General features: G+C 35.0%; 1 protein-coding gene across 2 annotated transcripts in view; it reads right to left on the reverse strand.

Annotated features, from left to right (window-relative positions):
- Window positions 1–16,062, reverse strand: part of LOC138693065 (NFX1-type zinc finger-containing protein 1-like) — a 129,432-nt gene that overhangs the window by 60,499 nt on the left and 52,871 nt on the right. For both annotated transcript variants that reach the window (XM_069816638.1, XM_069816647.1), the window contains exons 13-16: window positions 15,848–16,002; window positions 9,117–9,285; window positions 6,224–6,391; window positions 1,079–1,372 (exon numbers count right to left, since the gene is read on the reverse strand). In XM_069816638.1, coding sequence (XP_069672739.1) covers window positions 1,079–1,372; window positions 6,224–6,391; window positions 9,117–9,285; window positions 15,848–16,002 — 786 coding nt within the window. The remainder of the gene's footprint in view (window positions 1–1,078; window positions 1,373–6,223; window positions 6,392–9,116; window positions 9,286–15,847; window positions 16,003–16,062) is intronic.

The following is a 16,062-nucleotide window of genomic DNA, read 5'->3' on the forward strand; positions in this document are numbered from 1 at the left end:
ATTCAGGACATAGGACACACCATTAAAATCCAGAACAATCCTGGGAAGTCCAGGACAGCTGGCAACCCTGGTCACTGGGAAATGAATATTCACTCATAAGCTTCCCTCTGATTGGCTAACAAGTTAAATGAAGACTGCGCGACCAGTTCTTGAGATACAGTAAACTGAGGGTAATCTTGACTGCTGGGGTAAACTTGACAAAAAAAAAAAAAAAATCATATCAGCCCTACCTGTGGCATAGAATTATACAAAACACTCCAGAAATGGAGGAAAAAATTAACTTCAAAAATATATTCAGTGCATTTCATAACATGATTTATTTATTTTTTTTTGCGGTCAGGTTTATCCCAGTTTACAGTACAGTAGAACCTCTATTATCCGTGATAATGAAGGGGGTGGAGTGAACGGTTAATCGAAAAAATCGGATAATCCGTACCATGGAAGATTTTGTAATTTCCTCCGTGGTTTTGTATTTAACTTGCTAGGTAGTGGACCAGAAGTTCACTAATTTAGGTCTGGTTGTCAACGACGGGATTTTAAGGGGAAAAGAAAGCCCTTGTAATGACTGTCTCAGGAAAGATAGGAATAATGGAGGTCGTATGTTGTAGATTTACATATTTTTTACACTTTATCCTTGTTTTTTTATTAAATCGCGCAGTTATAGCTCCAATCTCAAATTCTGATGTGATATGAGCCACAGTTTCCCTTTACCGAAACATTCAGTTATTTGCACTTTTTTCGATACTTAGCAAAACACGTTTTTTGTTGACAGCCGTGGAAGACATTTTATACAGAAGTTACGAGTATATAGAACGGAAATTAGAACAGTAGACAATATTATGTAAAGATAAAGGCTTGTAATAACACTCTCTAGAAAACAAATACATAAGACTTACTAATATAATGTACAAAACAGTACTCCATATAAGTTATATTATTTCTGAAGCAAAAAAAAAGGGAGTGCGAGAAATAGACAGTCGGATAATCCACCAATCGGTTAATAGGGTGACGAATAATCGAGGTTCTATTGTATTCAAAATGACTGTATACTTTCAGGACAGACCTCGTATAACCTTACCTGATGACCACATCCAGGAATATTTTTTTTAACTACTACAGCACAGTCACCACACTTCTCCGAGCATTTCTTGCGACAAGGGTGGCCACATTTCATTGTTCTCTCACATTTCTTTTTGCACTCAAAAGTCTCTGGTTGCTTGCTGCAGTGCATCTCGAATTTATGTCCACATTGTGGCAAAACTTTCCACACTTTCATTTCGCACAGTCCACATTCCTCGTGGCACTTTTTTGTACATGGATGATCCTGACTGCACAGCGCATTTTTTCTTGGACATGGTTGGTGACACAAGTACTGTAACAACACAAAATTAAAAATAATCATATATTTTATACGCAGGTCTGACTTCTACGTCAAACAGTAACAATTGAAGAGGTGGATTCCAAAATGTTCCAAGTCATTTTTTTTAACTTGTTTTGTTCACGTTTTAATTTATCCTTTTCAAAGTCCATAATCTATACTAATAATAAATCTGTAGCCGAAATTTTTCTGGTAATTTTCGATTTTCCAAAAATAATTGGTCCTAACATATATAATTAACCACCCTGAAACCGAAAATCGCATTTTTTGACATTTTTGTTTGTATGTCTGTCTGTATGTTTGTTACCATTTCACGCGATAATGGCTGAACCGATTTATATGAAAATTGGAATATATATATTAAGTTCGTTGTAACTTAGATTTTAGGCTATATGGCATTCAAAATACTTTATTTAAAAGGGGGGTTATAAGGGGGATTGAATTAAATAAATCGAAATATCTCGCTTATTATTGATTTTTGTGAAAAATGTTACATAACAAAAGTTTCTTTAAAAATGATTTCCGATAAGTTTTATTCTTTACAAAATTTTGATAGCACTGATATTTAATGAGATAAACGAGTTTTAAAATTAAAATAACGCCATCTAAGACGGTGCAATGAATTAAGAACAAATGACTTCGTCTATAAGGGGCCTTAGACATCAACAATCGAAAGCTATTAAACATAGCCTACAGAGAATGTTTCTGTGTTTTTATGAAGTAATATCAGAAGCTAAATTAACCGATTTGTATAATTAATTATTATTTCACCACTGGAAAGTGTAGTTTCTCTAGATGGACATAATGCTATAATGTTATTACAGTAACAGGTAAGATTAAAATAGCTTCTTATGCACAGAAAATTTGATAGGCTATTTTGTACATTCGTTTTCTGTATTTCTTAAAATAATATTTATGTACACTCATTTTAATCTCAGAGAATTAACGAATAACGAGAGTGCATTGATATAGTACGCAGTAATTGTACGTTAGCTTAGCAATCCATTATTTTATAATTCAAATTTTAACTATGCTCAATTGAATCGTGTTAAAATACATAAAATATATATGCAATAAATGCAATGCAAAAAAAATTGGGTAATGAGCGAAGCAGATTATCTTGCGCTGTTATAAAAGTTGTTCCCTGGATCAAACGTCCTATTTTAATTATGTAATTACTTTATATTTATTTCTAACAGGTACAGCGAAGCGCACGGGTATGGCTAGTATGTTATATAACTATGTATGTTATTTAACAGACTCTCCTAAGTCTTGACTTAGATCCTTTTGAAAAAACCATTATATAGGCACTAGGAGCGTCAAAATTGTTTTATCAGTTTTTTGTCATTTTTCTCATAACTTGTCATTTTGACTTATCCCAGTTTGGAACCCATCTCTTCAATAACGAAGTACATTACGATTCATGGTTGATCCTACAACGCCATCCCTGTCCAACTTATCGTTTAGGTATCAGAAATATAGTTAATTTTAGTTTTCAACTTAAACTAAAACCTTATGTTGTTCTCTGATAATCGAATTGACAGAACATTCTAATGTGGATCGAAACAGTTCTTTTAGGGCTATTACTTGTTAAAATGATGACGATGATGATGATGGTGGTGGTGGTGGTGGTGGTATCACAGAAATCAGTGTGCTAGATAAAATATTACACAAAAGACTGATACTCGAGATCAATACCATGTGAACAGTAATTTTCCTTTATTAAAAAGTAGTAGCTCAGTTGGTAGAGCAGCTGGCTACGGACTGGAAGGTCCGGAGTTCGATCCCAGGTGGTGACAGGATTTTTTCTCGTTGCCAAACTTTCAGAACGGCCCCGAGGTTCACTCAGCCTCCTATAAAATTGAGTACCGGGTCTTTCCCGGGTGTAAAAGGTGGTCAGAGCGTGGTGCCGACCACACCACCTCATTCTAGTGCCGAGGTCATGGAAAGCATGGGGCTCTACCTCCATGCCCCCCAAGTGCCTTCATGGCATGTTGCGGGGATACCTTTACCTTTTACCTTTTTACATTATAAAAAACATGTTGTTGCTGCGCCTTCAAAAATCTATGTTTTTTTTTTTTTAAATATATATTTTGCAGGAGAAAGAAAAAAGCATTCTCATTTTTAATTCCCTTGATTTTCAAAGCTACTTTCTGTATAATTTCATCATTTTTCTTGTAATAATTGAAATTATATCGAAAGTATCTTTGGAAATCAAACGAATTAGACACATAGCATATTGGGTAAATTAACAAAATGATAATGATAATTAGCAGTGTTGCCAATACAAGTTCAGGGAAAACCGCCAATTAAGAATGAAATTCTCCTGAATTCTTATGCTATCAATGTAAAGAAATGTTGCTTTGCAGTGTGAAAAGTTAAATAACTGCTATTCTTCTCCGTTAAATAATATGTATGTGAAATCCGGTAGAACAAGTGAAAAAGCCACAATTTTACAGCATTGGGACTGATGGGTGTGTTGTATTAGCGTACAGCCTCAACAGTGTACTCTACATTGAAAATTCAAGCAAATTAGATTGAGAACTACCTATCTGCAAAAACTTTCCCCTCTTTCCATTTTTCGCTATCTGCACTAATAACGGAGTCTGCCTGTGTTGCCAGACTTTTGAATCACCCTGTACATTACTTTTTCCATTAAGGGGGGATATACAGGTTTGAAAACTAAAAAATTACGGAAGTTCAATATTTTTTTCTCAGCAACTAATTACTTTTTCACCTTTCAATTTGATATTCTCAGTATTCACTGTTTCTGCAATTATAGACTATTTTCAAATTTACTGAAAATTTCACCATTATGAGTAGCCTAATTATCATAACAAAAAAAGTGGCCGTTTTTGTGCACTATTGTACTGTTTTTATGATAATGTCCACAAATATGAATATTTCTGAGCCATTATTTTTTTCTATTTATTACTGAATGTGAAATGAAAAATATGAACTACAATCTTTGAAACATCACAATAGAAGTATTTTTTAATGTCTTATGAGAAGTTAAATTTTTAATGTTTGTTAGGTACTGGTAATAAAAATGTTTAAAATAAACTATAAATGTTACAGCAATAATTGCAGTTAATTTTCTTCACAAGTATGAAAGTCAGTTACATGCAAAATTTTACTGCAGTATCTTAAACACTAGCAGAGTTATTACAGAAATGGTTTTGAAAAATAAAAATTACGGGAAATGAGCGTTAAAAATATCTTATGGGTGGAGAGCTAAATAAGCGCACGCTCAGCAGTAGCGGACGGTGGGTTTTAAAGTTTTAAAGTTGAAGAGGCCAAGACGTGAATGATGAGAATATAAAAATATAAGGCCTGTGACGTACCTCATTACCAAGCGCACAATTTATAGATTTTAAGAAATTAAAATTATGTTTTCCAATTTATGTTTTAGGATTTTAAATCTTATGTTTAGGAATTTATATAATTTCACTGGAAAAAAAATAAAAATAAACAACATACTGGTAATATATTACAACGGCTTGGTAAAGATTGCCTCTCTTTAGGACACTCTTAAGTCCTAACCTACGAATTAGGTCTTTTAGGTGATACTGAATTTAAGAATTTTACTCTTTGCTACTACATAAAACGAATAAGAAAAGCAATATTTCGAGAGTAACGAGATTGCAACAAAATTGATTCGAACCTAGGAATCCGGGGCTTCCTCATTACTATTACATAGTCTAATTTTACAGCAAATTAACTCAACATTCCTCTTTCTTCGCAAACCGATCAATTAGGTCACAACATACTGAATAACTGCTACTAGAAGAAGCTAGAGACAAATCTGCATTTGTTTCTAAACTCTCGATATATTTAAAATACTGTATAAGTAAATACATCTCGTAACATAAAAGAATAAAATAACAAGAACACCCGCAAACAAGAGAAAATCTAACAACGTAAATGAAAACTTTTACGCAGGGAGAAAAAACTAACACGTGACTCAATTTTCTAAAACCAAGCAGAGAGAACGAGAGCGAGCTTCCCAATACAGCCGAAACCAGCCGTGACTATACGCAGTACAGTTGTCAGCGGTGGGCAGGACGTCTCCAAATCGGCTCCCCTCGCGCGTTCTAGCCAAGTTTAAACACTCTTCTAACCAGCTATCTTATTGGTTGAACTGCTGTTGTCATGGTTACTGGGGAGTAGCGTCATGTAGCTGACTCCTCTCTCTCGCTCTCGCATAGACACTGCAGGCTGCTAGATGTCGACTATACAGGTTACAGCGCTATCTGTTATTTTTCAGTAATTATTTGTACTATCTACAGTACAGCAAGCGGGCATCACCAACTGAATGTGGTCGACTTTACGTAACTTACATCTTAGTCGTAGTGAATAGTAAAATTAATATAAAAGGAAAAATGTTCGTCATTTGCTGTAACTTGTCTGTGATCTTAATTCAGCTGAAATTATTACTGCCATATTGTGTTCTGGTAAAATATTAGGGGAGGCTCGGCTTCCCTTGCCTCCCCTGAAAATCCGCCACTGATGCTCATACGTTTATGGTCACACCTACTAAAATACTGTATATATTGTAAAAATTCCTTCACTGACATAAAGATAAATCAAGTTCTTTAAGATGACTTCATTTTTTTATGGCCCCACTTAGTATATCCAGCTGTTCGATGCATGACATATAAAAAAATAAATTCAAAAATACGTTTTTTGACCCTCAAATCTGTATATCCCCCCCTTAACATATACAGTAATTATTAAGGAAAAAAAATATATATATAAACTTGCTGCAAAGAAAATTACTCATAATTTCAAATTTCAACAAACCAACTGAAAGATTCTTGTTAAATTTATATTATACTCTATTACCTCCAAGTGGTCTGGATCTTCAGTCACGTGGCATTGGCGTCTGCACACGTGCCCACATTCATCAAGTCTAGCATCACATGGAACTATACAAGAAACTTTCGCTGCATCTTTGAAACACAAAACTGGAATAGAATGCTTGCAAGCAGGCAGTTCTTTTTCCACAAGCTCCTGTAACACAAAAGCATACACAAGCAACTTTAGGACATACTGGTATATGCTGCAAGAGATTCGCTGTTGCTGCTGCCACCACTATTTTCGTCATAATTCGAGGGCTTAATGTGAAACTAACGTAACTACAATTCTTTGGTTGGCGAGAAAAGGCACATAAGTCAAATAATAATTTTTCAGGAGAGACTTTCTTTTTAATTTACTCTTAACTGAATATAAGTATAATAATGAAATAACTACTGAAGCTTTCCTGGCGACGTGATAATTCAAAATTTTCTCGGGCTTCCAGCCAGGTCATAAGTTGGTGATCCACCGACGTTTCGAGCATCTTCATCTTCCTCATCTTCAGGGTTAAGATGAACATCCTCGAAACGTTGGTGGATCACCAACTTATGACCTGGCTGGAAGCCCGAGAAAATTTTGAATTATAATAATGAAATTCATATATGTTAAAGTAAGACCCTTTTCAATTTAAAATACAAGAAAATTTATTATTTCAAAAATTAGAAAAAATACTAGACTTATGTGATTAGGTACAACAGAAAAATCGACTTTTTTTACTTATCTGCCTTTTCCCGCCTACCAAAGAATTTATGTTTTATTCACAACAAAATGCTTAACAGGCAATATACTTATTTCACATGAACTATACCATCATGTTTTGTAGTTACGAATTGTACAGTGTGATCTTTTAGTCCCTCCACAGTACCGCAGTAGAACAGCGGTCAAGCACTCAAAATGCAGTTGGTAAAGCTCTTAAGACTCTTATATATTATTTTAATATACCGAAGTACATATGATATTTCCATGCAGATATTCTGTGTCATCATACGATGAAAGAGTAATGGAACGGAGAAAAATTCTCTCTGGCGCCGGGATTTGAACCCGGGTTTTCAGCTCTACATGCTCTACTTTGTGATTTAAGATGGCGCTTATTCCGTCGGATCCTGGCCAACTAGTCACTCATAACGAGTGCACCTCAGCACATGTGTGGACTTCAGTCCTACGTTCATTGACATCTATGATGTAGTGCAGAGGGCGGCCACTAGAGGGAACCCAAGAGAAGCATCAGCACGTAGAGCTGAAAACCCGGGTTCAAATCCCAGCGCCGGAGAGAATTTTTCCTCAGTTCCATTACTCTTTCATTGTCTTAAGACTCTGCCAAGGTCAAGGAAGCTTATACCGGTCTCAACCTCCCCATTGTGACAAGGGTTGCAGGTAACGGTCAGTGCGGACTGTCTCTTCCAGAGTATAAGACGTGTGTTATGACAGAGTTGAAATGTTCACGATAGAACAACGTGTTTTCTAGTGGAGAATGTGTTTAGAGAACGCGGGCAATACACAGCGAAAGTTAAACAACAATTTTTAGAGCAGTTTCCAATCTCCAAATTACCTTATCAGGATACTATGTATGATTTGATAAATAAATTTCGTGGGATCTGTTATGTACAAGATGCTGTGAGGAGTGGTAGGCCCCCTTTGTTAACAGAAGATAAGCTTTTAGATATCTCTGATAGGATGCTTAAAAGCCCAACAAAATCACTGAGGAAATTCCCTCAACAGACAAACATCTTGTATACTACGGCAGGTAAAGCAGTGAAACAAGAACTTAATTTTATTTGTATCTTTACAAAGTGACGGTGGTGCATGGATTAAAACATGCCGACCACGAGAAACGTATTCATTATTGCGAATGGTTTCAGAGGATGATTCGGCGCCATGGTGTTGAAGTGCTATTGTCTTATTATTTAGAACAATTTTAGCTCTTAGAGAATTAATTCCTATAAAGGGCAGGCCTTTTGTTTTTTCTACGGAGATGCTTAAGTTAACCATCTCCAGTGCAAAAGTGCTTACTTACTGGCTTTTAAGGAACCCAGAGGTTCATTGCCGCCCTCACATAAGTCCACCATCGGTCCCTATCCTGAGCAATATTAATCCATTCTCTATCATCATATCCCACTTCCCTCTAATCCATTTTAATATTATCTTCCCATCTACGTCTCGGCCTCTCTAAAGGTCTTTTTCCCCTCCGGCCTCCCAACTAACACTCTATATGCATTTCTGGATTCGCTCATACGTGCTACATGCCCTGCCCATCTCAAACGTCTGGATTTAATGTTCCTAATTATGTCAGGTGAAGAATACAATGCGTGCAGTTCTGTGTTATGTAACTTTCTCCATTCTCCTGTAACTTCATCCCTTTTAGCCCCAAATATTTTCCTAAGCACCTTATTCTCAAACACCCTTAACCTATGTTCCTCTCTCAAAGTGGGAGTCCAAGTTTCACAACCATACAGAACAACCGGTAATATAACTGCTTTATAAATTCTAACTTTCAGATTTTTGGACAGCAGACTGGATGATAAAAGCTTCTCAACCGAATAATAACAGGCATTTCCCATATTTATTCTGTGTTTAATTTCCTCCCGAGTATCATTTATATTTGTTACTGTTGCTCTAAGATATTTGAACTTCTCCACCTCTTCAAAAGATAAATTTCCAATTTTTATATACCAGTGCAAAAATATACTTACCATAATTGATAAGGTATGCTATGCAGTCTCTTAAGCTCTAAAATAACAGCGAATTATTCTGATACATGGCATCAGTATTGGACATTAAATAATACTGTACATGAAAGGCTCCATGACAACAAAACGCCAATTATGGTTAGATTTCTACCAAGAATAATCGTTTGTCCCTGTGTATCAAACCAAATGCGTACCTGACACTTGTAATTTTCATAATCAATACTACATCCCAGCTCTTTTATGTGTCCACATGGAAGATGTCGAAGCACTGGTACAATGCACTTGCCACAGTCCTCAAAACACTTTTTCTTGCACCTGTGCCCGAGATCACACATCACTATATCACAAGGCTCCACCAAACACCTGAAACAAGAAACTCGTGGTACACAACATTCGATTTGTGCCATGTCTAAAGAATTTTCGCTTTAAAAACAGATAGAGGCGGAAAATATAAAGAAAAGGAGAAAGAAAAGCAGTACAAGAAGAGTGAGAAAAGAAGAGTAAGAGGAGGAAAGATTAAACATAAGGCACTGAAGAAATAAGAGTGCGAGAAAGAGAAGATAGTGTAAGAAGAAAAGGATGCTGAAAAGGGAACAGAGAAAGGGATAAGTGAATGAAGGGGGAGTGAAAAAAAAAAAAGTTTGAAATAAAATTAGCACTTCCTAGAAAAACAATTCTCCTCCCCTTTTTCCTATCATTTAATAAAAACTACTAATTTAATTTTAAAATCTTAGATAAATTTTAATTAAATAATTTGTAGGATTTGTTTTTCAGAACTTTATTTCCTTCGCACAATTTCTCCCTCTTACTTCAAACAAAACAGACATTCATTCTCCCTTCATGAGCGTCTTTCATGAACATTCCAAGTATCGAAAAAACAAACATGGGAAACCCAAGGTCTTTATTCATCCCTTCTATAATGAAAAAGTCTATGCAGTGGCGGCTCGTGATAAAATATTGTGTGTGTGTTCACATTTTTGTATTCCAAAATCGAAGAGAATTTGAAATCGTACATTTAGCCTAATATGAAATGTCACGATTTCAATTTTTCACAGTCGAAAAAACCGTATATAAATTCAAAACATATAATAATAATAATAATAATAATAATAATAATAATAATAATAATAAAACTCAGTCTTTTTATTTCCAATTTTTCCCGGTAAGCCAGTTTACCCAGTTCTTTATGGTTCAAAATTGCTTGAACACAGTTCATTGTTTACGTTTGTTAAAAATTAATACATACCACAGTGCCGTTATTTACAAAAGCGTGTGTTCAATAATATATTTTGGTTCACGACACACTGATACACTATAGCCTATACCAGTACTGTAATCCCATTCGCATAGATTTATTACTATAAATACATGCCAATAAATATTATTCTTAAATAAAATACACCATTATACAGATATTTAAATTCATACCACCAGCACGTGTTTGAAAGCCAAACTGTGCTATTATCATCATCATATTATCCGTCACGTATTAGACCCTACAGGATCTGTTACGGTCTCATGCCAGCACTTGCGTGGTCTTCCCAATTTCCTCTTTCCTAACTGTGCTATTATGCTAACACTAAAGTATAGTAATTCACACACTATTCTCTCGTAGCAGCACTGTACACACATCCACATAAGTAAATGTTCCGACAGTGAGAAATGCTGACACCTACAGGCTAAAATACAGACTATTAAATTTCCTCCTCGAGATATAGCACGTGAACAAGAGGCACTGATGCACCTGACATCTGTAGGATAGATCCACTGTTCACTTAAAGCTTTGTGCTCTTGGCAGATCATAAGCGGCCAGCGAAAGACAATTTTCTTCCACGCATGCGTGAAATTCATGTAACCTTCTTGAAAAGAGCACGGCTTGTACGTGAATGCATGTTGCCAAGTTTTCATAAAAAGTTTCTGCAAGATGCAGGAAGTTTAAAATACTCGATTCTGAAATTATACATCCCCACTACGTCAATACAGTATTAAATAATAAAACTAGTCGTGCATTAATGGAAACAAGGTGTTCACGTGCTCTTGTGCTCTTATTGACGCACCGCCACTGAGTCAATGATTCCTCTGATGACAAGAAGATGGTTTGGATTTGTTGTCTGTTCAAAGTAGTGCAGTGTAAAATACATGTATGTTTATTTTCTTTGCGTAATTACACCACGATCCGAGATTAGTCATGTTCAGGCTAAAGACATCAGAAATGACATAAAGCGGTTCAAAGAAAAGCCACAAAATTGCCCATAATTACAGAAACTGTATATATATATATATATATATATATATATATATATTTAGTATTACACATTTTGATTGGTACACTGACATTCAAAGATATCTGACCTATGATTTTATGATCATGTAAGCGAACTTTCTAACCATGGAATAATTCAGAACCAAAGATATAACAAAATGACAAACTTTGAATCAGTTTCGCTAATTCTCAATGGGTAGCATCATTACCGAGGCGGTTAAAAAAGCGGCAAGGAAAATGATTATGTAAGTTAAGTATAAATTATTCTTAACTGACAATATCAATTGTTTCCAGCTAAATTCAGTATTGTTTTGCAATCAAAAAGAGGGAGAAGAAATATTGAATTCTATAATGCAGGTATATTTATGTACTATTGGCGACAATGACCTATCTTCGCCATCTATTCATAGAAGTAATAACTAAAGAAGCCACACTTACACCAACAAATTATAGATCACTGTCGATTAATAGGGTCAGGTATCTTTGAATGCTAGTGTACATGAACTGGTAAACAAAATAACCTAGTTAATTAACGCGCGAAAGCATTATATACTTTATATACGAATTGTTTGATGTTATTTTTGACCCGATTATTCTCGATATTTTACAGTTTTCGCATAATTTCTCCCTCCTCGATTTTTCACCTCCGAATTTTCAGGGTGGGGAGGGGGGAAAGGAGAAATTATGCGAGTAAATATGGTAACTGAATATTGTCAAAATCAAGATTCTTTTAAACTATGACACATCTACTAATTTTATCTGGAGTGCAAAATGCATCCAACACTAATAATGAGCAAATTTTCAAAACCTGACATGTCCATTTTCAGAAAATACACTTCAGATGCCAAAAACTTGAAATGAAAAAAATAAATATTTTCTGTGGTGAAATATTATTATCATCATCATCATTATTATTTTCTTTTTGCTATAGATTCATATAAAATTTCACCACAGAAAAATCTTGTTTTATTACTGACACATATATTTGTAGTATTTTCTGAAAACGGATGTGTCAAGTTTCGAAAGTTTGCCCCTCAATCGATATCCGAGGAATTCTATAAATACCGAAAAGAAAAAAAAAGTTATAACTTTAATCTAGTATGAGCAAAGACCACGACAATATTCGAATAAATAATTTATGATGTGACATGTAAGTGAAATTATTCTTGATATTTGAAGAAATAAATTACGCAACAATGTCAATTTCATACATTACTCTTAACCATTATCAAGGTTCATCCAAAATTGTCCACACTTTTTATTATCTAAAATTATTTGTAATACAGTGGACACTGGTTAATTCGACATTCGATAAATTCGAATTATTGGGCAATTCGAATAAAAGTACAATCCCCTTGAAACTCCTATTTAAAATAACGTAAAAAATTTACGTTTAATTCGACGTTTTGAAGCCACCATTTGGATAATTCGAAGGAACAATTTAATTTTTTCATTATGAAAAAAGTATTCTGAATTTTATAAAAGTCGAAATATGGTTCGTGTACATCTCAGTTAAAATTTCCAAGAATCCATCTTCTAGTTTCCGCATTCCTAGTTGCTTATTGTTGAATTTCCGTTAGACTGTGACTACTGGCAAACGAACTCTACCTTATTGTCCAGCGCTTTGTGTCTTCAGGTAGACATCCACCCCTCCCTCATCGCCCAAGAACTGGAAATAACGAAGTACAGTACCCTCCCTTACTTTCACAGTACGTGCAGTACAAAATTCAGTGAACTTAAAACCTTCAGTTGATAGGAATGTTTCAGTGACTCGTTTTATGTACAATGTCAAAACGTGGAGTGTGCACCAGTTTTTCTTACTTACTTACAAATGGCTTTTAAGGAACCCGAAGGTTCATTGCCGCCCTCACATAAGCCCGCCAGCGATCCCTATCCTGTGCAAGATTAATCCAGTCTCTATCATCATACCCCACCTCCCTCAAATCCATTTTAATATTATCCTCCCATCTACGTCTCGGCCTCCCTAAAGGTCTTTTCCCCTCCGGTCTCCCAACTAACACTCTATATGCATTTCTGGATTCGCCCATACGTGCTACATGCCCTGCCCATCTCAAACGTCTGGATTTAATGTTCCTAATTATGTCAGGTGAAGAATACAATGCGTGCAGTTCTGTGTTGTGGAACTTTCTCCATTCTCCTGTAACTTCATCCCGCTTAGCCCCAAATATTTTCCTTAGCACCTTATTCTCAAACACCCTGAACCTATGTTCCTCTCTCAGAGTGAGAGTCCAAGTTTCACAACCATACAGAACAACCGGTAACATAACTGTTTTATAAATTCTAACTTTCAGATTTTTGGACAGCAGACTGGATGATAAGAGCTTCTCAACCGAATAATAACACGCATTTCCCATATTTATTCTGCGTTTAATTTCCTCCCGAGTATCGTTTATATTTGTTACTGTTGCTCCAGTGATAGATTTATGTTTTTATTTTCTACTGATTGTATGTCTTGTACTCAAGTGCTTTATGGATAAAATATGGAAATTAAAAGGGTGAGTTGGATTGCATGGTAATTATAGTATTTGTATGAAATAAATTTATTTCAGGGCACACTATTTTGCAAAATAAAGTGTTTTTTTGTTAATTCGAAGTTTCGATAATTCGAAGTTTTTTGCATTCCCCTTTGAGTTCGAATTAAAAAGTGTCCACTGTACATTAAATGTGATCGTTTTCATCTTCCCTCTATTTGTCTCTAACAGATGGAGTATAAGTGTACACATTTTTTCTGTTTTAGATTTGAAATGTAACAAACTAATAATTGAAGTATTCATTGGTGAGCAGATTTTACCCTCCCTTGGTATTTCATGTGACCCAAATTTTTAAACATTTTCAAGTTTGAAATCTGTGATTTTTTTTAACTGTTATAACCGTTGATTAATAAAGTGAAGAAATGAAACAGTTTCTTGCAATGTGGAAGCTCGAGTTAGTAAATTTGTACTTTCTTTAGTGGTATTTATTCAAATCTAGTTGTATTCAGGGATATAGAACATGCATTGTTTTGTGGATAATAGGAGGCCTAATGTTTTGGGTGAACGTGAGATTATAGTGCTAATGGAAACTGATTTACCGGCGGAGTTGAAGAAAGAAAGTGAAGTGAGAGAGATAAAACAGGAATGGCTGGTGAAGGTGAACCAAGTTCTAGTTCAATTTCTAGCTGCCAACAAGAAAGCTGTTCACAATGTCAGATGTGAAAATTGTGGACTTAAATCATGTTTAAAAAAAAAAAAAAAAAAAAAAAAAAAAAAAAAAAAAAAATTCAGAATATAAAGTTGTGTGTGCTGGAACATTTTGCTCAAAAAATGATGTAGAATCACTGAAATGAAAAAAATGATATGCATTTTTTTACAGTAATGTAAATATTTGGTGAAGGTTTCTTATGTCCCAGGCACTATAGGAGCTTGCTAAAATACCTTGAAAATGCCTTGGATTTATAATATTGATTAGTAGAAATTAATGTGTTCACTGAGAGACCTATACAGTATGCTCACCCAACTCACCCTAAATACATACCTTACTTATATACGAAAATCGTCATACGTGAATGAAGACTATAACCATATTTCGTTACTGTGACAGTGGGTTTCAGTGTCGCCAACATAGTAATAATACTACACACCTAATCAAACCTAACCTAACCTATCACATAATACACACCTAATCTAATCTAATCTAACCTAACCTAATATTATGTCACAATACTACACACCTGTACACTCATTTTTTTTAAAGATGGGGCATGACAGTTTAGCGGCCGAGCTTGGAACTACAGTGCTATGTTGTCAAAATGAACTACCATGCTGCCAGCTGATGGAAGCTAGCAATTGACGTTAAGATGGCTAACGTTAAAACATTCATTGACAATTGACGCGAAGGTAAGAAAAAAATACAAAAATTGACAAAGAATCAAAGACAAAACATACCAATGCTAACATTGTGTGCATAATAAATGTCGCCAAGAGAGCTATTAAGCACTCGCCAGGTGGGAACAGTAAGTTTGGCAACTCAACCGTTGTTACCATAGCAACAGGCCTACCACGCTATGTGACATTCAGTTGTTTTTCCGATCACAATGATCCTGTCATGTCCCATCTTTCAAGAAAACAAGTATAGTAACATTCCTCAGTATCATTTCGTTTGCATGTATTGCCAACCCTGCTACTCGTCTCGGGAGCCCTCTAGTGGAGGTGGATCATAATACCATGAAGAAAATATGGCGACTTTCATAATAATTATAGATACTTCGTTCAGTGTATGTTTTGTGATATATTAAATGTGTTAATGTAGTGATAATTCCATATATATATAGTACAAGAATTGAAATGTGTTGTGGCTTTGATAAATGTACTGAAATTTGATTTACAGCGCCACATTGGCAGTGATAAAAGTGTGTAATATTCATTCAGTGGCCAAATATTTTTTTGTGATAAAACTTAATTGAATGTATTGAAAATCTTTAAAAAGAAAGTAATTGTTCAATGTTAATACAGTCATACAATTTTTGTTACACTATAAGTAATATATTTACATTTAATTTGATGGGCAATTTTTGCCCATCCTTCGTAATCTACGTCACAAAAAATATCTTGATAATGCTAGGGTTAATACATTGAAAAGTTCTTAAATAGTACCGTATCTTACTTGTAGTTATTATGTTCCCTGTCATTTGCGTGACAAATCGATTGACATATGTGTCCGCATTTCAGTAGCACACCACACAGCAGTTCGCAGCCACCCTCAGGAATTGCCTGGAAATCTGCAGCACTCGACACAGTCCTCACCTGATCAGGGTGCACCTACAACAATATAAATAGAAAAAATGAGACATACTGATCTCTAATAAAGGTGCAATATAG

The sequence above is a fragment of the Periplaneta americana genome, chromosome 2 (assembly GCF_040183065.1).
Source record: "Periplaneta americana isolate PAMFEO1 chromosome 2, P.americana_PAMFEO1_priV1, whole genome shotgun sequence".
Classification (NCBI taxonomy): Eukaryota; Metazoa; Arthropoda; class Insecta; order Blattodea; family Blattidae; genus Periplaneta; species Periplaneta americana.